The sequence below is a fragment of the Oncorhynchus keta genome, chromosome 13, assembly GCF_023373465.1.
Source record: "Oncorhynchus keta strain PuntledgeMale-10-30-2019 chromosome 13, Oket_V2, whole genome shotgun sequence".
Taxonomy (NCBI): Eukaryota; Metazoa; Chordata; class Actinopteri; order Salmoniformes; family Salmonidae; genus Oncorhynchus; species Oncorhynchus keta.
The window spans coordinates 28,179,126-28,207,013 of NC_068433.1; the positions used below are offsets into that span (position 1 = coordinate 28,179,126).

Sequence of the window (27,888 nt, forward strand, 5' to 3'; positions counted from 1 at the left end):
CAGACAGGGTGCGTTCCAGAACACCGGAAACACACTCCAGGACAGAAACACAGGCAAACACAGACTCAGGAAGCGGGATTCGTGACACCTCCTGTCCTGCTGCTGGGTTGTTGCCCTCCTACGGCCTCCTCCACGTCTCCTGATGTACTGGCCTGTGTCCTGGTAGTGCCTCCATGCTCTGGACACTACGCTGACAGACACAGCAAACCTTCTTGCCACAGCTCGCATTGATGTACCATCCTGGATGAGCTGCACTACCTGAGCCACTTGTGTGGGTTGTAGACTCCGTCTCATGCTACCACTAGAGTGAAAGCACCGCCAGCATTCAAAAGTGACATAAACATCAGCCAGGAAGCATAGGAACTGAGAAGTGGTCTGTGGTCCCCACCTGCAGAACCACTCCTTTATTGGGGGTGTCTTGCTAATTGCCAATAATTTCCACCTGTTGTCTATTCCATTTGCACAACAGCATGTGAAATTGATTGTCAATCAGTGTTGCTCCCTAAGTGGACAGTTAGATTTCACAGAAGAGTGATTGACTTGGAGTTACATTATGTTGTTTAAGTGTTCCCTTTATTTTTTTGAGCAGTGTATATATATTTGAGATTCTTCAAAGTAGCCACCTTTTGCCTTGATGACAGCTCTGCACACTCTTGGCATTCTCTCATCCAGCTTCATGAGGAATGCTTTTCCAACAGTCTTGAAGGAGTTTCCAAATATGCTGAGTAGTTGTTGGCTGCTTTTCCTTCACTCTGTGGTCCAACTTGTCCCAAACCATCTGAATTGGTTGAGGTCGGGTAATTGTGGAGGCCAGGTCATCTGATGCAGCACTCCATCACTCTCATTCTTGGTCAAATAGCCCTTCCACAGCCTGGAGGTGTGTTTTGGGTCATTGTCCTGTTGAAAAACTAATGATAGTCCCATTAAGCACAAACCAGATGGGATGGCATATCGCTGCAGAATGCTGTGGTAGCCATGCTGGTTAAGTGTGCCTTGAATTCTAAATAAATCATTGACAGTGTCACCAGCAAAGCACCCCTACACCATCACACCTCCTCCTCCATGCTTTATGATGGGAACCACACATGCGGAGATCATCCGTTCACCTACTCTGCGTTTCACAAAAACGCAGCGGTTGGAACCAAAAATCTCAAATTTGGACTCAACAGACCAAATGACAGATTTCCACCGGTGTAATGTCCATTGCTTGTGTTTCTTGGCCCATGCAAGTCTCTTTTTCTTATTGGTGTCCTTTAGTAGTGTTTTCTTTGCAGCAATTCAACCATGAAGGCCTGATTCACACAGTCTAATCTGAACAGTTGATGTTGACATGTGTCTGTTACTTGAACTCTGTGAAGCATTTATTTGGGCTGCAATCTGAGGTGCAGTTAACTCTAATGAACTTATCCTTTGCAGCAGAGGTAAGTCTGGGTCTTCCTTTCCTGTGGCGGTCCTCAATGAGAGCCAGTTTCAATATTGCGCTTGACGGTTTTTGCAACTGCACTTGAAGAAACTTTAAAAAGTTCTTGAAATTTTCCAAATTGACTGACCTTCATGTCTTAAAGTAATGCTGGACTGTTGTTTCTCTTTGCTTGTTTGAGCTGTTCTTCCCATAATATGGACATGGTCTTTTACCAAATAGGGGTATCTTCTGTATACCAACCCTACCTTGTCACAAAACAACTGATTGGCTCAAACGCATTAAGGAAAGAAATTCCACAAATTAACTTTTAACAAGGCACACCTGTTAATTGAAATGCATTCCAGGTGACTAACTAATGAAGCTGGTTGAGAGAATGCCACGAGTGTGCAAAGCTGTAATCAAGGCAGAGGTTGGCAACTTTGAAGAATCTCAAATATACATGATTCCACGTGTGTTATTTCATAGATTTGATGTAGAAAATAGTAAAAAATAAAGATAAAGCCTTGAATGAGTAGGTGTGTCCAAACGTTTGACTGGTACAGTATATATTTTTTTGAGAAGTGGGAAAATATCAGATCATTAGGCAATGATGTCTCCCTGGAGTTAAACTGTGAACTGGATTGACTTGGCTCCACCTCTGGTGGCTGTATTTAATTTACAATTAAGTTTTCTCTCGGTCTCCATCTCTATCTCCATCTCTCTATGTGCAAGTCTTATGGATGTGATTCTGAAGGTGAAGGTTTGCTTATTTTATTTAAGAAAAAAGCATTTCCAGAAAATGTATTGGGGAGAAAAAAGCCCCCAAAAGGTATGAATGTGTTCCTTGTAGAGTAAATCATCATCAGTGATGTATTTTGATTCTGTTCACTTCTCAGTCCTGACACTCTTTAGGTGGGGGTGGAGATTGTCAGATTCCATGCAGTCAGTTGAAAACACAGAAAATCGATTAATTCAGTGAGTCAGCCTCACGGGAACTGAATAGGTCCCCGTTTGTGCTTTTACAATAATCAATGGCTCAGCACAGAGTCACAGAGGGGCAACACAAGCTTTTGTGCTAAAATGGTGTATGTGTACATGCGTCTGTCTGCCTGTCTGTTTGAGAGCGGTTCATACTACAGAGTGAATTTCTGTGTTGAGGCAAAGGCAGAAACATAGATCGTAGTGTGCTGTTCAAGTGGAAGGGGTCGAGATCTGAGGACAAAATTATGTAGATTTGGAAGGAGAGAAGTGTTATTCCTTGACTATGTATGGTTGGATGGATAGAGGAGGAAGGGTTGGTGTCAAAATCTCCCTAGGAGAGGTGGGTGTAGAGTTAGGCGCAGGAGAGCAAGAATTTCAAGAAGGGTGTTTTATTTACTGGTCCACCAACAAAACAGGTACAGGACCACAAAAATCAGCCACTAGAAAACACTCCTCTGACTAAACTAACGTGCGGGAAAAACAGTCCTGTGAAAGAAACCTGCATAACAGGGAAAAACGCAACCCAAGCCAACGACAGTAACACAAACAATCCCGCACAAAACCTAGCAGGTAGGGCGAGATTAAATACCCCACTGATTAGTATAAAATAGACACAGGTGAATACAAGACAGACAAAACTAAAGGAAAAAGAAAAGGGATCTGTGGCAGCTAGTAGGCCGGCGACGATGACCGCCGAGCGACGCACGAACAGGGAGAGGAGCCACCTTCGGTGGAAGTCGTGACAGTACCCCCCCGATGCGCGGCTCCCGCTGCACCTCAACTATGAATGCCAAAGAGGGGTCCGGATGAGCCAATACGGGAGCATCGGTAAACAAAGCCTTCAGACAACCAAAAGCTCTGCCCGCCTCAGCCGACCACCGCAAACGCACCGCCCCCCCCTTCAGCAGTGACGTAATGGGAGCAGCCACCTGCCCAAAACCCCGGATAAACCTCCGGTAGTAATTGGCAAACCCTAAAAACCGCTGCACCTCCTTTAATGGTCCCTCACTGAGTCTGGACCCTCCCAGATCGCATTGGCCCACTCCGGGGCTTTGCCCGAAAGGCAGGAGACGAGGACGTTGACACTCTCCCCTCCCGAGGGAGTCGGGTGAACAGTTGCCAGGTAAAGCTCCAGCTTGAGCAGGAACCCCTTGCACCCGGCAGCCATCCCATCGTACTCCCTCGGGAGCGCGAGCCGAATCCCGCTGGGTCCGGACGCCGCCGGAGATGGTGGTGGTGCAGGTTGGAGAGTGGCCGAAGACAGGGTAGGGAGGCCGCTCCTCTCCCATCTCTCCATTCTCACCATCGCTTGATCCATAGCCGTCCCCAGACTGTAAAACGGCGGTATGCTGGAGGACACGCTCCTCCATCCGCTCCTGCTGACTCCATGATATTTTGGTGCGGGATTCTGTCAATATCTCAATATCTCATTCTGTCAAGAATTTCAAGAAGGGCATTTTATTTACTGATCCACCAACAAAAGATGTACAGGACCACAAAAAGCAGCCACAAGAAAACAGGAACGCAGTCTAGTCAAAAACAGAGGAACACACTCCTCTGACTAAACTAACTTGCGGGAAAAACAGTCCCGTGAAATAAGCCTACATAACAGGGAAAAACGCAACCCAAGCCAAAAACAGTAACACATACAACACGCACAAAACCTAGCGGGTAGGGCGAGATTAAATACCCCACTGATTAGCCTAAACTAGACACAGGTGAACACAAGACAGACAAAGCCAAACGAAAAAGAAAAGGGATCGGTGACAGCAAGTAGGCCGGCGACGATGACCGCCGAGCGCCGCCAGAACAGGGAGACGAGCCACCTTCGGTGGAAGTCGTGATAGTTGGAGAATAAGGGTTAGTGTTCCAACAAGAGAGAGAGATTGAGAGAGGGGTAGTATTACTGTAATCTCTCTGATCACACTCCCCCTCACTTTGCCTTGGTGGCTCGATCTCCCTGCCCCCAGTGCAGCTCTGACTGGACCCTCCAGTAGGTTTTCTCAAGGAGAAAGCCTACACATTTATGTGAATGGTAATAAAACAAAACATTATAGTAAATACTACAGTATACTACAGTCCGCAAAAACACTACAATAAATACTAGTGATAGGGAAACAAAGCTTCCTGAAGAATTGAGGTTTTCCAGACAATTGTGTCAAAAATAAGTTAATTATTCAAGACTTTGGGATCAAACGTAGTAAACACTAAAATATAGTACTGTCCGCAAAAACACTACTGTAAATACTACAGTATACTATGATCTGCAAAAACACTACATTAGTTACTATAGTGTATACTACAGTTTTCTTTTACTATAGTATTTATACTATAGTGAACTGTAAATACTACAGTATATTACAGAATTCACTGTAGTGGTTTTGCAGACTGTAGTCCACAAAAACACTACAGTGAATACTACCGTAAAGTCAGCAAAAACACTACAGTGAATACTACCGTAAAGTCAGCAAAAACACTACAGTGAGTACTATAGTATTTATACCATGGTTTACTATAGTATTATTTCATGTAGGTTGCTCAATTAGACTTAGTTTTTGAGAGCTGTGAATTTATGAGGCATATTATTTACGTGACATGAGCAGCTGGGATGAGTGACAGGTTTGCTAGGCAGCTGTGGAGTGTGCTGTCACAGAACATAAATCCTCAGATTGGCTGCTGAGTTTATTTATTCACTGTTGGCACCAGTTATTGTTGATGTTCATAGATGAACGTATAATTGTCCGGACACTAGCCTGTAAAGCATGGAAGGAGTGTTTGAAATGTATTGAAATGACAAATAATGACATAATTACACCCATTGAGATTTCAATCAGACCTAACCCACATGTTGATGTGCCACCAAAGCCTCTATACTGTTCTCATCAGAATAACCATTCTAAAAAAGTATATTTGTGCGTGTGTTTGTGTATGTGTGTACACCTTTACATTGTCAACCCTGCCTTTACTGCTCTCTCTCTCTCTCTCTCTCTCTCTCTCTCTCTCTCTCTCTCTCTCTCTCTCTCTCTCTCTCTCTCTCTCTCTCTCTCTCTCTCTCTCTCTCTCTCTCTCTCTCTCTCTCTCTCTCTCTCTCTCTCTCTCTCTCTCTCTCTCTCTCTCTCTCTCTCTCTCTCTCTCTCTCTCTCTCTCTCTCTCTCTCTCTCTCTCTCTCTCTCTCTCTCTCTCTCTCTCTCTCTCTCTCTCTCTCTCTCTCTCTCTCTCTCTCTCTCTCTCTCTCTCTCTCTCTCTCTCTCTCTCTCTCTCTCTAGCAGCTGTATGACCTCCTGCTGGGGACATGCGTTATCACGAGGGGTGTGTGCTTGTTATTACATTCTGGAGGTGGCACAGAGCCCTCCTTCAGGACCAATAAATGTGCAAGGAGAGAGCCAGGGTCTCTGCCTACGGCTGCTCTGACAGGTCATGCAGCATCTCAGCTCACATGGGAATTGAGATAGGCACATGGAGGTTTGGCTGGATACAATTCTGGAGATATTGCTGGTACGTGGTGATGTTTTCAACAACACTGTTTCTGGACTAGTATGTCAAATAAAATTACATTGTATTAGTCACGTGCTTCGTAAACAACAGGTATGGACTAACAGTGAAATGCTTACTTACGGGCCCTTCCCAACAATGTAGAGACAAAGAAAATAGAGAAATAATAGAAAAGTAAAACCCCTAATAATAAAAGTAGTAATAAATACATAATGAGTAACGATAACTTGGCTATATATAAGGGGTATCAGATGTGCAGTGGTATGAGTTAATTGAGATAGATACAGTTGAAATCGGAAGTTTACATACACCTTAGCCAAATTTAAACTCTGTTTTTCACAATTCCTGACATGTAATCCTAGTAGAAATTCCCTGTCTTAGGTCAGTTAGGATCACCACTTTATTTTAAATGAAATGTCAAAATAATAGTAGAGAGAATGATTTATGTCAGCTTTTATTTCTTTCATCACATTCCGAGTGGGTCAGAAGTTTGCATACACTCACTTAGTATTTGTTAGCATTGCCTTTAATTTGTTTAACTTGGGTCAAACGTTTCGGGTAGCCTTCCACAAGCTTCCCACAATAAGTTGGGTGAATTTTGGCCCATTTCTCCTGACTGAGCTGGTGTAACTGAATCAGGTTTGTAGGCCTACTTGCTCGCACACGCTTTTTCAGTTCTGCCCACAAATTTCTATGGGATTGAGGTCAGCGCTTTGTGATGGCCACTCCAATACTTTGACTTTGTCGTCCTTAAGCCATTTTGCCACAACTTTGGAAGTATGCTTGGGGTCATTGTCTATTTGGAAGACCCATTTGCGACCAAGCTTTAACTTCCTGACTGATGTTTTGAGATGTTGCTTCAATATATCCACATAATTTTCCTACATCATGATGCCATCTATTTTGTGAAGTCACCAGTCCCTCCTGCAGCAAAGCACCCCCTACAACATGATGCTGCCACCCCCGTGCTTCACAGTTGGGATGGTGACATTTCTCCAAAAAGTACGATCTTTGTCCCCATGTGCAGTTGCAAACCATAGTCTGGCTTTTTTTATGGCGGGTTTGGAGCAGTGGCTTCTTCCTTGCTGAGCGTCCTTTCAGGTTATGTCGATATAGGACTTGTTTTACTGTGGACATAGATATTTTTGTACCTGTTTCCTCCAGCATCTTCACAAGGTCCTTTGCTGTTGTTCTGGTATTGATTTGCACTCTTCGCACCAAAGTACGTTCATCACTAGGAGACAGAACGCGTCTCCTTCCTGAGTAGTATGACGGCTGCGTGGTCCCATGGTGTTTATACTTGAGTACAATTGTTTGTACAGATGAACGTGGTACCTTCAGGCGTTTGGAAATTGCTCCCAAGGATGAACCAGACTTGTCTACAATTATTTTTCTGAAGTCTTGGCTGATTTCTTTTGATTTTCCCATGATGTCAAAGAGGCACTAAGGTTGAAGGTAGGCCTTGAAATGCATCTACAGGTACACCTCCAATTGACTCAAATTATGTCAATTAGCCTATCAGAAGCCTCTAAAGCCTTTAAATAATTTTCTGGAATTTTCCAAGCTGTTTAAAGGCACAGTCAACTTAGTGTATGTAAACTTCTGACCCACTGGAATTGTGATACAGTGAATTGTAAATTAAACAATCTGTATGTAAACAATTGTTGGAAAAATGACTTGTGTCATGCACAAAGTAATGTCCTAACCGACTTGCCAAAACCATAGTTTGTTAACAAGAAATGTGTGGAGTGGTTGAAAAACAAGTTTTTATGACTCCAACCTAAGTGTATGTAAACTTCCGACTTCAACTGTATGTACATATAACTAGGAATAAAGTGACAGATAGTAAACAGTAGCAGCAGCTTATGTGATGAGTCAAAAAAGTTAGTGCAAAATGAGTCAGTGCAGATAGTCCGGGTAGCTATTTGGTTAACTATTTAACTAACTATTTAACAGTCTTATGGCTTGGGGGTAGAAGCTGTTCGGGATCCTGTTGGTTACAGGCTTGGTGCATCGGTACGGCTTGCTGTCCGGTAGCAGAGAGAACAGTCTTCCTCTGACACTGCCTGGTATAGAGGTCCTGCATGGCAGGGAGCTCGGTCCCAGTAATGTATTGGGCCGACCACACTACCCTCTGTAGCGCCTTGTGGTCGGATGCCAAAAAGTTGCCATACCACGCGGTGATGCAGCCAGTCAAGATGCTTTCAATGGTGCAGCTGAAGAACTTTTTGAGGATCTGACGGCCCATACCAAATCTTTTCAGCCTCCTGAAGGGGAGGAGGCATTGTCGTGCCCTCTTCACGACTGTGTTGGTGTGTTTGAACCATGATAGATCCTTAGTGATGTGGACACTGAGGAACTTGAAGCTCTCAATCCGCTCCACTACAGCCCCGTAGATGTGAATGAGGGTGTGCTCGGCCTTCCATTTCGTGTAGTCCACGATCAGCTCCTTTGTCTTGCTGACGTTGAGAGATGTGTGTGTACGTGTGAAACTGTGTGTTCTGAGTTGTTTCTTAGACTAATCAACACTTTTATAACCTGCAGTTGATTTTCCTCACACCTGCTGTGAGATTACAGGGTCTTTGACATAAAACCACAGGCTAATCATTAACATCCGATATTGGTAGCATATAATATTTTTATATTTCAGATCAAAACTTCCTCCGAGCTCTTGAGAGTTCCTGATATAAGCGTAGCAGTTAATGAGGGAAATACCTCAAGTTAAACCGGGAGAGTGAAGGGAGGCAAGGGAAAAGGAATGTGAGAGAGGAAGAACAGAAACAAAAGAGGAGAGTAAGGTTTTTCTGATGCTAAAGTAGTGTGGAGTTCTCCTTTATTGTGGCTGTGAGGGTCTCTGGCATGTTGATTTGTGATTGAAGATGAAAATCACATTGCCAGGGATTACCACAATGCCATGGGCTTGACGTCTGTGACAGTAGCTGGAGGAGACTCAACTGACACAAGACATTTCCAAGCTGTGTGTGTGTGTTTAGCTACTCTTTCTGGCCAGGTGCTGAGTTTAGTTGACTCGTGAACAGGGAGTGTTTTCAATTGGTTCAGAGTGGCTAAGTTCTTGATCTGATCAGAGACTAAGTAAAATATAACAGAATTTACTGTGAAATGTTTGTGATGTATCACATGGAAATTGCTGGGGAAATAACATTTCTTCTTTGTAGGATTGAGTTAAATATGATCACTGATGCTGAGTAAAAACAGGTCAGTTTTGAATGGGAGGAATGTTAATAACTGTCATTGTAAAAACAAATAGGTTATCATGGACCAAATTAGTCAACTAAGCAATCAAAACTTAATTCTATGAGCTGCTAAGAATGATACAACGTTTCTAAGTTGAATCTATGTCATGCAGTTTAACAGAGTATTGCATTTGTCCTTAACTTACCCTGTGCTGTGCACTGCAGGCTGTTCGACTTTGATTAATCTTTCTAGTGTGATGTCCAGAAGTCCAGGACCTGGTCTCCTTTACCTTCTGAGCTGATAACAGGTCTACTAAAACACTGGCTCAGTTCAGCAGGAACAGGAGTCTGGCCCACTGATCATAGGGTCTCTCCAAGGTGTAAATTTAGCACATATTCGCAAATCCATTTTTCTGGACACTGGATGAAGTTAAAATAAAAATGGTGGTTCCATTTTGTTAAGACACTCCAGGACCAGACTATTCCAGAGCAGATTGTGGTTATATACTTTTTCATCTTTCTATCTGTGAAATACTTAAGACATACATACAATGCATCTAGAATCAAATAATTACAACATATCAACAATTCCCTCTGGGCAAATATGGAGAACATACTGTTTCTAAGGATAAGGCCGGACAAAGTTGAATTACTGTTTAACTGATGCCCTGCCTCACTTTTCTCCACACACCGGAAAAAAATAATCAGATGTGTTATTTGTGGGTCAGTATGTGCGACTCTTTGTTTATAATGCTCTCTCCCTTGAGGCTTTCCCATGTTGATGCCCAAGAGATTAAACAGCCTCAGATTATTTTCGAGCCTCGGATTGGACAATGAAACACACACGCTCGCACATGCAGGCGACGTGTAGATGTTTCATTTCTCTCTCATGCAGTCATGGTTGAAGCCAGATTTCTACTATTTATTTACCAGGTTAAACGTGGGACGTCCCTCATTATAAACAAACAGTTGGTTAAATTCATAGTTATTGCATCCTTTTCAGAACTATTAGAAGCGATTAATAGACAAAACAATACTGTAATTTAACCAATTGAAGGGCCAGAGATCAGGACATTCATCAGCAAAGACGCAGTGCAAGCTGATAGTATTTTGGACAATCAAATTGAACTCAAAATGATTGCGCTTCATAACTTACCGTGGCACGCACACACTTCGTGCAGATCAGCAGGTGAGTGCTTTTCGTGGCAGCCAGATGAGACAATCGAAGGAGGATGCGGTGAGCAAAGTTACTGGGCTCGAATTTAGTCACATTTGCTCAATATAGATTGATGCTTCTAATTGTACATGTTATAAACAGTATAATCGTTTTTGGACGATTAAAGGTTAAAGTCTATGGCTGGATTTATGTATTTTTTGTATTTATGTATTTTTTCCCAATGCTATATTAATTTGGCAGACCTAACTTGATTGACCCTCTTTCTACATGGCCTAGTCTATGAGAGTCCTAATCATATTTGTATGGATATTTTGTTAACGCCTAGGCTATAGAGATGCATTCAGGTAATTAACTCATTATTATGCATCAACTTTTCAATTTGATTACAATTATTTATTGTCACTCATTCTTCAATTTGTTAGGCTATACAATTAAGTAGATTAATGAACTGATAACTTTTTTTAAATAAAAGTTTTGAATATGATAGGATGTATAATAGAATGCAATATTCTGTGTGAATAATGTTAATTTGTGTATTAATAATAATAATCTGAAAATCAGTCTAAAATTGAACATTTCGCCTATTGTTCATGTCCATATAGCCTAGGACAATGTGGTAAAGTACTATTAGTCCTTATCCACCTACTGAATGATTCTTATTTTTATTTTATTTTTTTGCACGCTCGCCTCACTTTTCTGGGGGGGAAATTCGTTACACAGTGAATCAATTTTGTATGGCTTAACCACACAAAAGATAAGTGAATGCAGATGCTTCTGAAGCCGAGGAAGATGAGATGGCGTGTGGGAAGAGTTTGACTTTCGGGAAATGGCAGTTAAAGACAAATACACTGAAGTACACCCATGAATATAGTGAGCTTGGAAATGATTGATGTATGTTTATTTTAAAGTGGTAAAACTTCATTCAAATGTGGATGATGGTAGTATGATAAACTACAGAAAATAAACACTTTCATCAAGTTTGACATTTTTATGTTTACCTTTCAAAATACTAATACTAATGGTCCAAAATACCAACAAATTTCAGAAGTGATAGGTCGGTGCAAAAAAATAATTTTGGCTTGCTAGTCCCGGATGTTGCGTGTAGCATTCAGTCAATCGGTTGAAGCAGTCTGTTTTTCACCCCAGGGGTGTAATCATTACGAAACCGTTTACCGTTTAAGAACCAAACATGAAGCAAACAGAGCAAAACATATTTCTATTGGACAAATCAGGTAGGTCACTCCCCGTTTCGTTCTATTTGCTTCGGTTTAAGAAACGTTTTGCAGCAGAATGGGCGTAAAGTATGCATATTTCCCCCACCTTTTCGCTTTTAAAATCGAGTTGAGGAAATTGACACCTTTGCAGTAGTACTGAGCGATTAGTCCTTTTTAAGTTGTTTCGGTTCGATTAAAAACAACTTCACGGTTTACTATTTCGGTTTCGAGTATTTTCGTTGGGCCAGTAACCGAAAGGTTGCTATATCGAATCCCCGAGCAGACAAGGTATAAATCTGTCGTTCTGCTCCTGAACAAGGCACTGTTTTTTTTAGCCGTCATTGTAAATAAGAATGTGTTCTTAATAACTGACTTACCTAGTTAAATGAAATAATGACATACATTTTTTTAATGGTAATTCAAAAGCCCAAAATAGTGAACATTGAATTGCCAAAACATTGAAGATATTCTATTGTAACTGTCAGGTCCACGTTGAGAAAACATCAATAGAAAAATAGTAAATAATACAATTATTTTGAATTCCTTAGTCATCATCTCATCTCTGCTCAGGCAGTAGGAGCCAAACAGCCAGACAACGTTGTCTCTATAGCCTACTCCCCATACTGTTCTGTATTTAGTCATGCTGCTGCAGGACTGTCTGACAAAGATACGGCATGCTTTCACTGTCACCTGTTTTGAGCCCCACCAGTTCAGCAAAAATTAATAAATGTAAATCACCTGTTTTGCATGTTATTTTTGCATTAATTCATGTCACATATCAGTTTGCAAACAATGTAAAAAATAATATATAAATGTTATTAATAAAGCTGCATACAAACATGGTCTCTTTCTTGAGTAAGGCAGGTCCAAATTGCAGGTGTTTCAGCCAAGCTCAATGCCTTCTGTGGTCATGGGGCAGACAGCGAAATACTAATCCAATCAAAATTGTCACATGCGCTGAATGCAACAGGTGTTACATTACAAATCATTAAAATCCAGACAGAAAATATTTACACAAGAAGCAATCTAATATCATTACCTTGAATTGCTTACTTACAAGCCCTAAGAAAATATTTACAAACTAAACAAAAGTTTTTTAAAAAGTAAAAAATCATAATAAAGAAGAAAAAAATAACAATACTGAGGCTATATACAGGGGGTACCGGTACAGAGTCAATGTGTGGGGGTACAGGTTAGTCGAGGTAATTTGTACATGTAGATTTGGGTAAAGTGACAATGCATAGATAATATACAGCAAGTAGCAGCAGTGTAAAAACAAAAGGGGGGGGGGTCAATGCAAATAGTCCGGGTGGCCATTTTATTTATTGTTCAGCAGTCTTATGGCTTTGGGGTAGAAGCTGTTAAGGAGCATTTTGGAGCTAGACATGGCGCTCCGGTACCGCTTGCCATGCAGTAGCAGAGAGAACAGTCTATGACTTGGGTGACTGGAGTCTTTGACAATTTTTTGGGCCTTCCTCTGAGTGTACAGAGCATAGGTGTTGGTCATCTTTATTTGCGCTTTGATTGGCTCATGGTTCTGCCACTCATGGGGACACTACGTCACCGCAGAATCTACAGGGAGAGCTAGGCAGTTAAAGCCCCCTTGGGTGCTGCCATAGATTTACATTAGAAGTGCCCAACCAAGAAGTCTCAAGGTCATTGGCCGCAGATAAAATTGCATCAAATCTACCATAGTTTTGATTGGACTGATCATGTTACTTTCAAAATCTTAGCTAGGCAAGCAGTCATCATCATGAATCACATTGACAATCTACTGGCAAATCCTTTTCAATCCTTGACATATGAAGATAAATTATAGATAAAAGGTATCGGGGCCCATTGGCCATTGGACATGCACATTACACAGTCGGTAATCGCAAATTCAACAATGAGTGGGTTGGAAGGAATCAGTGGCTAAATGCAAGCATTGCAAAGCAATCACTATTTTGCTTCGACTGCCTGCTATTCCATGGAGAGGGTGTGTGGTCCAAGTCTGGATTTAAGGATGTAAAACATCTGTCTGAAAGGGTCTCTTTTCCATGCTTAAAAGGATAAAAATTCACTCGCAACACCATGGGCCAGAAAAGGCTGAATACATTGGCCATGCTGTCAATCCAGCATGCCTTCTACCGCGTTCAAAACAACTGGAAACTCGGACCTGGGAAATCTCAGACTTGGCCATACTGACAACTGGGAACTCTGAAAAATACTAGCTTCGACTGGGAAAATACGTTTGGGAATCCAACTCAGAATTCCAAACCGGGAACTCAGGCCTCTTTCTAGAGATCTGACGTTTTGATTCAACCTTGTTTTTTTAGAGTTCCCAGTTGTCTTGAAAGCACGATGACAAAATTTGCCCACAAGAAGGCCCGCCGCACCACCTTCCTGTTCAAGTGAGCACAGCACAACAACGCTGAGTCCAAATATGTTTTGTAAGTTGCTGCATAAATGAGCTCATGTGCTTTTCTTCACCAGGACTGGATACTATATAATGTTGATGGGTCTGTAACCATGTTTGCCAGTGACAGTCTCTACCCATTCAAATATTTGTTTTGTTTTTTAAGTTCAGTAATAGACCCATGTAATTCTAGTTGACATTGCAAGGGTTGTTTTTTGTTCTGTTGTCTCCGTTATAGTTCAATTAATGTGTTATGTAGTGTAGTGGCTTTGCTGGCATGCATAAAACAATTACACTTTGCCCCACCAAGATTTACATGCTAAAACAACCACTGTGTACTTTCCTCTCTCATGCGGTCTATGTGGTCTGTGTGTATCGAGGCATAAAAATGTATCCATCTCTGCCTGAGCCGGAAAAAACTGTCGCAATTGATTATGGTAATTGTAGGTAATTACCACTTTATGCGCAAACTAGGTTGAATATTTGCTTAATAAAACTACAACTCCCTTCAGCCCAGCGTCCTACATAAACTCAGCAAAAACAGAAATGTCCTCTCACTGTCAACTGCATTTATTTTCAGCAAACTTAACATGTGTAAATATTTGTATGAACATATCAAGATTCAATAACTGAGACATAAATTGAACAAGTTCCTCAGACATGTGACTAACAGAAATGGAATAAGGTGTCCCTTAACAAGGGGGTCAAAATCAAAAGTAACAGTCAGCATCTGGTGTGGCCACCAGCTGCATTAGGTACTGCAGTGCATCTCCTAATGGACTGCACCAGATTTGCCAATTCTTGCTGTGAGATATTACCCCACTCTTCCACCAAGGCACCTGCAGGTTCCCGGACATTTCTGGGGGGAATGGCCCTAGCGCTCACCCTCCAATCCAACAGATCCCAGATGTGCTCAATGGTATTGAGATCCGGGCTCTTCGCTGGCCATGGCAGAACACTGACATTCCTGTCTTGCAGGAAATCACGCACAGACCGAGCAGTATGGCTGGTGGCATTGTCATGCTGGAGGGTCATGTCAGGATGAGCCTGCAGGAAGGGTACCACATGAGGGAGAAGGATGTCTTCCTGTAACGCACAGCAGAGTGAATTCAAAGGGCATAGTCTTTTACAGTACGACAGAAAAGCACACCGAAGATCACTCTCCCTCAATATTATTCAAGTAATTAGACCACGTTTAAAATCATATTCAGTATCTCCAGCACCTTACCTACCATACCTACAGTTTGTGAAAACTTATTTTTGGTCGACTATCAATTTCTCTAAAATATTTAGCAGTTTGATGCATATAGGGGCTTAGAACTAATTGAGAAAATGCTGATTGACTAATGGCCAACAAGCTATGACAACCATGCTTGTAAACAAATTATAGTGTTCAAAAACCATATTAATTAGTAGGTGACGTGACAAGTCAGCATGTGAGAGAAGTCTGAGTCTTACAAGTTTCCCACTAGTAATGGCATAAGTGTATAAAGATGGCAGAGTACAGATGTGACTTTTTTTGCAGTATCGAGAGTTTTTAAACTATGGGGCGCAACATAATTCAAACGCACCAATTAATCAGCACAATCTACTATCTAGTTTTTTCAAATTGCTGGTGTTTTGTGAGCTAGAATTGGATCATGGACACCGTGTTAATGCTGACACAAAAACATAACGTAGAGCCATCTATAATATGGCTAACTTAGCAAACTAAGCATTTGTGATAAGTGCATCTTTATGCATGCCTGCTATTGCGAGTTGGAGGGACGTTCAATTGGATTTTCAAAGTAGTATGAGGTAAATACCACCTTCCCACTTGGTTATGAATGCAGCAAAAGACTACCTATCTACACCGTTTTTATCCAATCTATGCTGTGGCTGAAGTCAGAAAAATAGCAAATTGGCCATCAATTGTAACCATTGACTAAGGATATCAGACCAAAACAGGAGCGGAATGTTTGAAGTGTAACGCCCCATAATAGTATTTACTTTTTAAATGTTTTTTTCCAGGGCCACCCAGTTGGTGGCGGCAATACAATGCAAATTGTGGAACGCCATAAAATCTCAGCGAATAAGAAGCAGAGTGACATCATTTCCGCAAACATTTAAATGTCCTTACATTGCTGGTATTACCTGTCGAAATCACTGATGTGTAATAAGAACCGTACATATTTTTGGGAGATTCATACATTTTTTATTAATAACTGTTAGCTTGCAGCAATATTGATTAACGAGGCTTTTCAGAGACAATTATCTACCATTGTCGTGGTATTAGTTGCAGCGGCAGTTGCGGAGATGTGCAGACTCCTCGATGAGTGCTCTGCTATTGGTATGCCTCTAAAGTTGGTCCAGCAGAATGAGGAAAGTATTTTGCTGAAGAGTAGGCTTCAACGTGTGAACAAAACCAAGACCGTGAGTACACATTTGGTCGGTTGTTGGGACTAAGAATTTGCTTTCGAATGCCAACAAACTAGGCTAGCTAGTTAAGTTGGATAACAAACTGTTACTAGTAGCTAGCAAACTGTTAAGGACAGACTTTTACAATGGGTGTATTCGTTTGTCACATTCCGTCGCAAAACGTTTTAAAACGGAAACTGTTGACGCGTTTACTCGGGGAAGGACCTACCAAGATTTGGCCAATATAAACTCGTTTTCTTTAAACGTTTGGAATAAACTGTTTGCAACGGAAAAACGAAAACACCCCAGGGTTCGTCTGTGATGCAACAGATCGTATACGAGTTTTTAATAGCTTAATTATGTGAAGGTCCCTCCCGGTTTTGAAACGTTTATTTGGTTCATTAACGGTTTATGTTGGAAGACGTAATGAATACATCCCAGCTAACCTTAGATGGCTCACTAACATTAGATGGGCACTGAATCAAATATGCTTCTCTCATCTGTGACTAAATTGTCGTTAGCCAACCTAGCTAGCCACCTGAACATCAGTTGGAACCTGCTAGGTCACTAAACTTCATATTTGAATCTTTCAGAGACAATTCTCATCATTCATGAAGATGTTGGGTAAAACATCATTGGAAGAAATGGCCATGTTAATGAAGGTAATCATGGTCGAAAGGGAGAGGGCTGGCATGAGCGCCCAGAGGCGTGTCAGTCGGGCAAGGGGGACAGAGGAAGGAGCACCAGGAGGTATACACACACAGGCTATATCAGAATACTTGAGAAATTAGTAATATCTTTAATTATTTCTAGATATAGCAGATATTAAATGCTTCCACTTACATTTATCATTTAATCATTGGTCATTCAAATGTGTGAGCTGAAGTATGCTAATTGTGTGTAAATGTATAGCTGTCATCCAAATTTAGCAAGTGTTCTAGACCAGTGGTTCGCAAACTGGGGCTAGGGGGCGTGCGAGGGCGGCAGGGGGGCTGCGGAATTCAGTCCAGCTTTGAACTTACTCTTGAAAGTTGTAATAGTAGCATGCACAAGCTGCCATTTTGAAATTGGGTAGTTCATCACCAGTTCCTTGTGTTATGTTAGTCGTTGTATACCTTAGAGTTATTTATAACTTTACCAGAAGAGGTCCAGATGAACTAGCCCATGTCGGTTAATCTTTTTTTATTTCATTTTTTTAGTAACTAAAATATCACATGAATGCACATTAGACATGGCCGGCCCAGACGGCATCCCTAGCTGTATTTAGGGATATATTCAATCTCTCCCTATCCCAAGAAAGCAAAGGTAACTGAACTAAATGACTATCGCCCTGTAGCACTCACTTCTGTCATCATGAAGTGCTTTGAGAGGCTAGTCAAGGATAATATCACTGCCACCTTACCGGACATCCTAGACCAGTGGTCGCCAACTAGTCGATCGCAGCAGCGCCCCTTCAACCTCAGCAGGCTGAAGAAATTTGGCTTGGCACCTAAAACCCTCATAAACTTTGACAGATGCTCCAATTGAGAGCATCCTGCCATGCTGTATCACCGCCTGGTACGGCAACTGCATCGCCCGCAACTGTAGGGCTCTGCAGAGGGTGGTGTAGTCTGCCCAACGCATCACGAGGGCAAACTACCTGCCCTCCAGGACACCTACAGCCCCCGATGTCACAGGAAGGCCAAAAAGCCTTCAGCACCTGCATTAATATCAGCTAAATATGTGTGATCAATCAAATTTGATTTGCAATTTGTACTCCTATTTGACCCATTTGACTAGCTGCCTTAACATTATCTGGGAACAACAAACACAATGAATACAAGGCTGATTTTTAGATGTATCTAAATATAACTAAAAAGACAATACCTTTTACAATATGAGTTCATTATATCAAACACTGGAATACAATTCTTAATTAGCTGATTATGAATGTGGTGTATTCTTATGGTGTTTTTGATGCATTTCTTTTTAAATACTCATACTGTTTTTTTAGGAGACAGTCTTCATTTCCACAACTACTGCACTGACACTGTCTCTGAGAGTGCTCACCAAGAGGAGGATGACTTTAACCCCCAGACCTCACCTGCTTCAGAGACACAAGACAACCAGAGAAACATGGAGCCAAACTCGGGCAGGAATGGAGAAGATGCCCAGTGTGGAGGGGAACCTACTGGAGGTATGGGCAGGATGACACTGGATATAGTGAAGTCAATTAGCTATAACGTGTGCTGCAATTTTTTGAAACGTAGTATTGAATCAGTAAGCTAATGACATTGTGGCACCACTACCATTAATTAAGCCAACTTTTTTGAGTCACTGTTTGATTTGAGGATACTCAGGACAATCAATCAAAACCATTTAATATTATTGTTCCTATGCATTTATAGGTAAAATGCCACCAATTAGACTGTTAAGGAATTATGTTTGTAATACTTGTTAGCTTCGTGGCAAGGAAACAAAACACAAAGCGGCTTTAACTTTAGGGAAATAGACCTAATGTTGAAAACAGTCATCCAGAGTCCTTTTTATTTATTTCCCAAGCTATAGCGCACAATATTTTACATACAGCAAGTTAAAGAACCAACAATATTTTAGCCATGGAGAAAATATTGCGATATTGGTATCGTCCCAGTCCTAGTAGGTACATTGTTTGCTGTTTTTAAATGATTTCTGGGAAATGTTAGTTAATATCCACCATCTTATTCATACATGTAATGCAGTAGTTTGTTTTACATTTACGCCTCAACAACGACAATGACCCTCTGTTGCAGATGTGGTATTGCTCTCTGAATTTGATCATCAAGAGGAAGTTCACCTTAATGCCCAGCTCTCACCTTCATCAGACCCAGAGAAACAACATGGCAAACCCTCAAATATGGAGCCAAACCCAGGCAGGATTGGAGAAGCTGTCCAGAATGGTGATTCTTCAAATACAGACCAAAATCCAGATGCAAGTGATGCCACCGGAGCAGTGAAGAGGCCTTTCATTTGCGACGTTTGTGGAAAGTGTTTCGATTGGAGATGCACGCTTAAAGCCCACCGTAATCATCACACCAAACCCTTTAGCTGCCCACAGTGTGGGAAATGTTTTGGTACGAAGACTGGGTGTAATAATCACCTCTTGGCGGTACATTCTAAAGACAAGTCCTTCAAATGCACAGATTGTGGGAAGACGTTTGCTTTGAGAAAAGGTTTCGTCAAACACAGGGATTTCAACCCAACTCTGCATACCTGCACAACATGTGAAAAATCGTTCTGTGAGGAACGTGCGCTAAAACGGCACAACTTCAGTGGTCACCCGGAAAAGGCATACATCTGCTCTTTGTGTCCAAAAACCTTTCGGTCATGGCCAATATGGAAACGTCATAAGGCAGAGCACTCGAGAAGAAGTATTGCTGTGAAACCTGTGGCAAGCTTTTCCGTTCATCTTTAGCCAGTCATCAGAGAACAACTCATAGAGCAAAGGCTTATAGCTGTGATGTATGTACTAAAGGTTTCAGGGATGTAACCAATTTCCAAAAACATATGACCTCCCACATTAGAAAAGGCCATGTTAGTCTAGAAAAAGCTTTTGCCGGTAGTGTATGTGAGAAATGTTTCTCATGTGCACGCACTCTCGGCGAACATCTGACCATCCATATCGGAGTAAAACATTTTGGTTGTAGCATATGTCACAAACGTTTTCGTCTTTCAACCAGTCTCAAAGGTCATATGACTTTACATACTGGAGAGAAACCTTTTGTCTGTGGTTTATGCGGTAAGAGTTACTGTCGGGCAAGCCAGCTCAAAGCACGTGCGCTTGCCCATACTGGAGAGAAACCATTAGTCTGTGATGTATGCGGCAAGTGTTTCCTTCTCCCACACTCTTTTGAAAGACATAAAACCACCCACACTGGGCCTGTGGAGCAGTGGGACATCTGTGACGTTTGTGGCAAACATCTCCCTGATGCAGCTAGGCTCAAATGGCATATGTTCGTACATACTGGTGAACAACCTTTTGCCTGTGATCTATGTGGCAAAAGGCTTAGTGACCCAGGCAATCTCAAAAGACACAAGCTGTCTCACACAGGGCAGAAATTGTATGTTTGTAATACTTGTGGTAAAGGCTCAACAACCCTTAAGATAAATCAACGTAGTCACACTGGTGAAAAGACTTACATGTGATATTTGTGGGCAAGGCTTCACCTCGCATGTCTACGTCAAGAAACACAAGATGATTCACCTGTCATCTCAACGTCGTTCAAGACTGCAGAACACTTGGCTAAAGTCACATGTCTGCAGCTACTGTGGTAAAGGCTTCTGTTACAGATCTGTGTTGGATCAGCACATGTGCACTCACACATGAGAAAAACCATTCAACTGTCTCATTTGTGGGAAATGTTGCATGTTTAAGGCTGCTCTTGAAATACACATGCGTGTATGTGGCAAGAGTTTCTCCCAGAGTAGTCATTTAGTATCTCACCAGCATCTGCACACTGGTGTTAAAGCATTTGTGTGCAACAAATGTGGGAATGCCTGTAGCCGAAATCTGAAAGTTCATAATTGCAAGTTAAACCAGAAAACAGTCCATGGACAGAATGTACAGGATTACTGAAGAAAACCACTCGCATGATCACTCTGCATAATAGGATTGGTTTACTTCATAGATGTTCAGTTTCATATGATGGTGGAAAGACTTGGGAATACCTTTTAAAACCTCTTAGATGTTCTGGTACCGCTTGTTACCATCATGATCACTTATAAATCGATCTGTGGACACCGTAGATCTTAATGGCTTGCATTGAGCGATAGCCCTGGTTCCCACGGACGCAGTAATATTTTCTGAGCCTGTGTGACGTAGGATGTGGAATCTGAAAGGACTTAAAGCTGGGATGTTTTTCCTACCATTTCATTAGCTCGTCTGACTGTCCAACTCCTGTCTGAGCCCCACATCGCAGCCATTGATAAGAGGTCGACCGATTATTCGGAATGCCCGATTTAATTAGGGCCGATTTCAAGTTTTCATAACAATTGGTAATCGGTATTATTGGACACCTATTGTGGCCAATTTTTAAAATATTTTTTTATAAATGTACAGGGTTAACTGCCTTGTTCAGGGGCAGAACTACAGATTTTTACCTTGTCACCTCGGGGATTTGTTTTTGCAACCTTCCAGTTACTAGTCCAACGCTCTAATCACCTGCCTTACATTGCATGGCATGCTTGACTACCTGTTACGCGAGTGCAGCAAGAAGCGAAGTAATTGCTAGCTAGCATTAAACTTATCTTATAAAAAAAGCTATCTTAGCACAATCACTAGTTAACTACACATGGTTCATATTACTAGTTTATCTAGTGTGTCCTGCGTTGCATATAATCGATGCGGTGCCTGTTAATTTCTCATCGAATCACAGCCTACTTCGTCAAACGGGTGATTTAACAAGCGCATTCGCGAAAAAAGCACTGTCGTTGCACCAATGTGTACCTAACCATAAACATCAGTGCCTTTCTTTAAAATCAATACACAAGTACAGTGGGGCAAAAAAAGTATTTAGTCAGCCACCAATTGTGCAAGTTCTCCCACTTAAAAAGATGAGAGAGTAATTTTCATCATAGGTACACTTCAACTATGACAGACTAAATGAGAAGAAAAAAATCCAGAAAATCACATTGTAGGATTTTTAATGATTTAATTGCAAATTATGGTGGAAAATAAGTATTTGGTCACCTACAAACAAGCAAGATTTCTGGCTCTCACAGACCTGTAACTTCTTCTCTGTCCTCCACTTGTTACCTGTATTAATGGCACCTGTTTGAACTTGTTATCAGTATAAAAGACACCTGTCCACAACCTCAAACAGTCACGCTCCAAACTCTACTATGGCCAAGACCAAAGAGCTGTCAAAGGACACCAGAAACAAAATTGTAGACCTGCACCAGGCTGGGAAGACTGAATCTGCAATAGGTAAGCAGCTTGGTTTGAAGAAATCAACTGTGGGAGCAATTATTAGGAAATGGAAGACATACAAGACCACTGATAATCTCCCTCGATCTGGGGCTCCACGCAAGATCTCACCCCGTGGGGTCAAAATGATCACAAGAACGGTGAGCAGAAATCCCAGAACCACACGGGGGGACCTAGTGAATGACCTGCGGGGAGCTGGGACAAAAGTAACAAAGCCTACCATCAGCAAGGGCATTGAAGATAAAACGTGGCTGGGTCTTTCAGCATGAAAATGATCCCAAACACACCGCCCGGGCAACGGAGTGGCTTTGTAAGAAGCATTTCAAGGTCCTGGAGTGGCCTAGCCAGTCTCCAGATCTCAACCCCATAGAAAATATTTGGTGTTGAAAGTCCGTGTGCCCAGCAACAGCCCCAAAACATCACTGCTCTAGAGGAGATCTGCATGGAGGAATGGGCCAAAATACCAGCAACCGTGTGTGAAAACCTTGTGGAGACTTACAGAAAACGTTTGACCTCTCATTGCCAACAAAGGGTATATAACAAAGTATTGAGAAACGTTTGTTATTGACCAAATACTTATTTTCCACCATAATTTGCAAATAAATTCATTAAAAATCCTACAATGGGATTTTATGGAATTGTTTTCTCATTTTGTCTGTCATAGTTGAAGTGTACCTATGATGAAAAAGTACAGGCCTCATCTTTTTAAGTGGGAGAACTTGCACAATTGGTGGCTGACTAAATACTTTTTTGCCCCACTGTATATATTTTTAAACCTGCATATTTAGTTAATATTGCCTGCTAACATGAATTTCTTATAAATAGGGAAATTGTGTCACTTCTCTTGCGTTCCGTTCAAGCAGTATATGCAGCAGTTTGGGCCGCCTGGCTCGTTGCGAACTTTGAAGTCCATTTATTCCTAACAAAGACCGAAATTCATTTGCCAGAATTGTACATAACTATGACATAACATTGAAGGTTGGACAATGTAAAAGCAATATTTAGACTTAGGGATGCCACCCATTAGATAAAATACGGAACGGTTCCGTATTTCACTGAAAGAATAAATGTTTTGTTTTTGAAATTATAGTTTCCGGATTCGACCATATTAATATTAGTCTATGATTTGATGTTTGTTAGAGCAGTCTGACTGAGCGATGGTAGGCAGCAGCAGGCTCATAAGCATTCATTCAAACAGCACTTTAGTGGGTTTGCCAGCAGCTCTTCGCTGTGCTTCAAGCATTGAGCTGTTTATGACTTCAAGCCTATCAACTCCCGAGATTAGGCTGGTGTAACCGATGTGAAATGGCTAGCTAGTTATCGGGGTGCGCGCTAATAATAGCGTTTCAAACGTCACTCACTCTGAGACTTGGAGTAGTGGTTCCTCTTGCTCTGCAAGGGCCGCTGCTTTTGTGTAGCGATGGGTAACGATGCTTCGAGGGTGGCTGTTGTCGACGTGTTTCTGGTTCGAGCCGAGGTAGGGGCGAGGAGAGGGACAGAAGTTATACTGTTACACTGGCAATACTAAAGTGCCTATAAGAACATCCAAATATGTCAAAGGTATATGAAATACAAATCGTATAGAGGGAAATAGTCCTATAATAACTACAACCTAAAACTTCTTACCTGGGAATATTGAAGACTCATGTTGAAAGGAACCACCAGCTTTCATATGTTCTGAGCAAGGAACTTAAACGTTAGCTTTTTTACATGGCACATATTGCACTTTTACTTTCTTCTCCAACACTTTGTTTTTGCATTATTTTACCAAATTGAACATGTTTAATTATTTGAGGCTAAATAGATTTATTGATATATTATATTAAGTTAAAGTAAGTGTTCATTCAGTATTGTTGTAATTGTCATTATTACAAATAAAAAAAATCATCAGATTTAATCGGTATCAGCTTTTTTTGGTCCTCCAATAAATTGGTATTGGCGTTGAAAAATCATAATCAGTCAACCTCTAATTGACAAAGCACGTGGCTGCAATCATTACATAGTAATGCCGCAGGAGAGCGTGGTTTCATCAGGGTAGCAGAGATCGATTTTATAGCAATTAATCTAAAATAATTCCGAATTTTAAACACACTTTCTGTTTCATCGATGGACAAGCTTGAGCTCTGTGAGACGTTCACAGCGATGGGGCAGACGTTTTGATCAAGAGACCTTCAAAAAATATTCACATTTTCTGTAACTAAACAAACAAATATATATTTTAGTTATAATGAAGGTGAAATCTTAGTTTTATTTGATTTTGTTATATTTAGAAAGCATAAGCCATAAGACTTATTCATACACTTTTGAGTTGGAAATATAAAATATTTCATTTTCTTATCATATTTGTACTGTGTACTTGAGCTTGTGTCCTCCAAAGTGACTACACCTCAGCAATAGACAGTATAACTATTTTTACCCGAAAGGTGAGATTTTAACCTTTTCTTTGAGTATGCAGCGTTGCTAGTTATTGTTTATGGATCGCTCATGATAAATTACTTTTGTAGAATACGTAGACATTTTCAATGACATTTAACTGGTTTTAATGATTAATGGCTAGTTCATGCTCAGGATCTGTAAATTAACTAACCACCTTAGTTAGGGTGGTACTCTTTAAGTGAGACAGGTTTTTTTCATACTTTAAGACAAGTGGCGGTCAATGCAGTTTCAGTTGAGGGAATACTAATTTATTTTCATGAGCATGACTTTATTTCTATTACTGCATATTGGATGACTGTCATTCATATTCCATTCACCCAGTTAAATGTAACAGCAACAGGTTTAGGCTACTACATGATACTCTAATTTTCTTTATACCCATCCTGAGTTTGCTACAACCTAGCCTATGAATGAAAGTTTACAATGTAGATGCACACGGGTCGAGACAAATTTGATGTGACACAGTTACATTCAATACCGCCTTGCACACTCTTGCCTGCATCTAGCTGATGGGTGGTGTAATCATTAGTCCATCAGTTGCAAACAAGAGTTTCTATTGGACAAATTGGACAAAACAGCTATGTTTATCCCCGTTTTGTTCCGTTTGCTTCTGTTTAAGAAAAGTTTTTCAACAATCGGCAGAATGAATACACCTGATCATGCGTAAACACAGTTCAGTTTCATTGAGCGACATTGTATTCTTTCTCGCATCTACGTTATGCTCTAACCTCCTTTCACCTCTTCCCTTTGCTTGTAGACTTCAATGCACAACACATCAGCTGTACCTGACCAGTCGAAAGAACCTTTCCAAGCCAAACCGCTACGCAATGGGGTGGCCTAGTGGTTAGAGCGTTGGACTAGTAACCGAAAGGTTGCAAGATCAAATCCCAGAGCTGACAAGGTAAACAACTACAATCATGCAGTAAAGTTAGTGTACATTCAGTAAGCAGTTACACCAGCAGGCCACGGTGGCAATAACTTAGTAAAACCAAAAGCTTACGTTGGAAGAGTTCCTGTGTACACCTGTTTACACTGTGTTGTAATAGCCTAGCTACAATAGCATCCCTCTTTCAGCAGGGTGTGTCGGTAGGCTATACTAGCTAGCTGCATTTGCTAGCTACGAAAGTGGAAAAAAAATACTTTCTCTCTTGCTTCTCCTTCGGAAGAAATTAATTTGTTAAACTGTTAAACTATTTTCTACAACTCAACACATTTAATGCAGTTCTAGCTAGCTGTAGCTTATGCTTTCAGTACTATATTCATTCTCTGATCCTTTGATTGGGTGGACATGTCAGTTCATGCTGCAAGAGCTCTGATAGGTTGGAGGACGTCCTCTGGAAGTTGTCATAATTACTGTAAGTTTATGGAAGGGAATGAGAACCATTAGCCTACTAGGATTTGTACTCTGAGGAGGATGGAAGCTAGCTGTCCTCTGGCTACCCAATGGTTCTACCCTACAGAGTGCTGTTGAGGCTAATGTAGACATTATTTGACATTAATTACTTTATATTTAGTATTGGTTTTATCTAAGAAGGCTAACTTTTTAAATATGTTTTAAAATGTACATTTGTATGAAATTCACTGGGGATATGTCTCCTCTTCCTCCTCTAAGGTGCCTCCACTGTTCAAGACTGGCCTTTTCAAGGCTCTCTTGAGTCCTAATGGTATTATTTTCTGAAGTTTTGGGGGTATGATGAAAATGATAAGATCAACACCTGGTTAAATGAAGGGATATATTTCTTATTTTTCGTTTGAAACAAATACACAGAAGAAAGTTAAATACCTTTTGGTATTTAAGTGTTGATCCCATATTTCAATGGCAGAAATAAAAGATCCTAGACATTTTCCATACGCACAAAAATGTTATTTCTCTGTGCGCAAATTTGTTTACATCTCTGTTGGTGAGCTTTTCTCCTTTGTTAAGATAATCCATCTACCTGACAGGTGTAGAAAATAGAAACCCACTCAGCCTGGAAGACTGGGCTGACTGTCAGGCATCCTTCAAGGCTTAAATACCCCACGAGGGCTTAGTTGAACCACGAGGTCTTAGCTCAAGGTAAGGGACATTTAGCTTGCTAACGTTCTAATTTATAAATGACAATGAGCTCCAAACACATGAAAGTATGATGTTAAAAGGAAGTGTTGCCATCGATTTTAAAAAATGTGCTGATCCACCATGGGCTGTCGCTTAAGTTATACTGTCAATCTATCATCAATAGATCCAGTCATATTTAAAATTTCTTGTGATCTCGACAAAACTTTTATGTAGAGGTCATGATCATTTAGCGGTCATGATCTCTACATAACTAGGGAATATCTCTGGACTTCTGTACTGTAGCCTATTTCACTTCCTCAAAACCCCAGAATGAATCTAAGATAACTCAATAAATCTGCAATGAATTTTGACGTTTTTTTTTCCTGTGGATGTTTTAGTTGTGCAATTTAACATCTAGTGAAGGTGTTTGTTGCAGTATTTCTTAATACATGTTGCACATTTTTGTACTTATGTTAACAAAGTCAGAGCTGCTGGGCAGGTCTGTCTCACTGTCTATGCTATTGGATAGAGGGCAATCACCGCAACGGTACACACAATGTTAGTGGGTAAATGGACATTGTCAAATCAAAACCCAACCTTATTTTACCCGTTGGGACGCACGGATGTTCCAAAATCTGTTTTAGACGAGACTCACTTTATGACCAAAATTATCCTATTTGCTCGTAGTACATTTTGACTCTCGAATAACTGTTTCTGACTCATATGGATGCCACACAGGCCGTTCCAAATGTATATGTAGATTTTTTTTAAATTTTAATGGAATGGCTTATTTGCTCTAATAAGTTTCGTAATGCTTATGTAGTTACTGTGTGATAATAAGTAGGACACTTGACACCCTGGGAATTTAGAGAAAAAACTATTCAGTTGTGCCTGTTCACTCTGTTGGATTTTTAAAAATCCTTATAATAATTAATAGGAATTAAGTAGTGCTTTTTTACCAACTGAGGTAATCAAAGCACTACATAGTAGGGTGAAATTCGCCTCATTCAATGTGTAGTACCCACCTAGGTGATGCACAGCAACCATTTTTGTGCCTGAACACATCAGCTGGAGAGATGATATATGCTAATGATTAGGTAGCCATTATGAAATGGGTTCAGGTTGAGAATTTAGCCATGACACCAGGGTTAATGCCCCTACTCTTACAATAAGTGCCATGAGATTTTTAATGACCATAGAGATCTGGGACACCCATTG

The 27,888-nt window shown here is 41.0% G+C and overlaps 2 protein-coding genes across 8 annotated transcripts in view; both read left to right on the top strand.

Annotated features, from left to right (window-relative positions):
• The window catches only part of LOC127906866 (uncharacterized), a 233,884-nt gene that overhangs the window by 183,932 nt on the left and 22,064 nt on the right, over positions 1–27,888 (top strand). The window lies entirely within an intron of this gene.
• Positions 14,575–27,443, top strand: LOC118387501 (zinc finger protein OZF-like). 7 transcript variants are annotated; one of them, XR_008062815.1, is made up of 5 exons: positions 14,575–16,270; positions 16,849–17,005; positions 18,249–18,431; positions 25,393–25,536; positions 26,248–27,443. XR_008062815.1 is itself a non-coding variant. In XM_035775926.2 (4 exons), the coding sequence occupies exons 1-4, from the start codon at positions 16,154–16,156 to the stop codon at positions 25,422–25,424; spliced, it is 489 nt and encodes a 162-aa protein (XP_035631819.1). In that variant the 5' UTR covers positions 14,575–16,153; the 3' UTR covers positions 25,425–27,443. The 7 variants fall into 7 exon arrangements, 3 of the variants coding, with proteins under 3 accessions (XP_035631819.1, XP_052315861.1, XP_035631816.1); XR_008062816.1 differs by having other exon boundaries at positions 26,580–27,443; XR_008062817.1 differs by having other exon boundaries at positions 16,849–16,917.

Excerpts from the sequence above, each read along its gene's own strand:
- LOC118387501 (XM_035775923.2), top strand. The coding sequence starts at position 16,154 with ATGTGCAGACTCCTCGATGAGTGCTCTGCTATTGGTATGCCTCTAAAG. Across the intron at positions 16,271-16,848 it reads GTGTGAACAAAACCAAGACC|AGACAATTCTCATCATTCAT; the intron begins GTGAGTACACAT and ends TGAATCTTTCAG. Across the intron at positions 17,006-18,248 it reads AGAGGAAGGAGCACCAGGAG|GAGACAGTCTTCATTTCCAC; the intron begins GTATACACACAC and ends CTGTTTTTTTAG.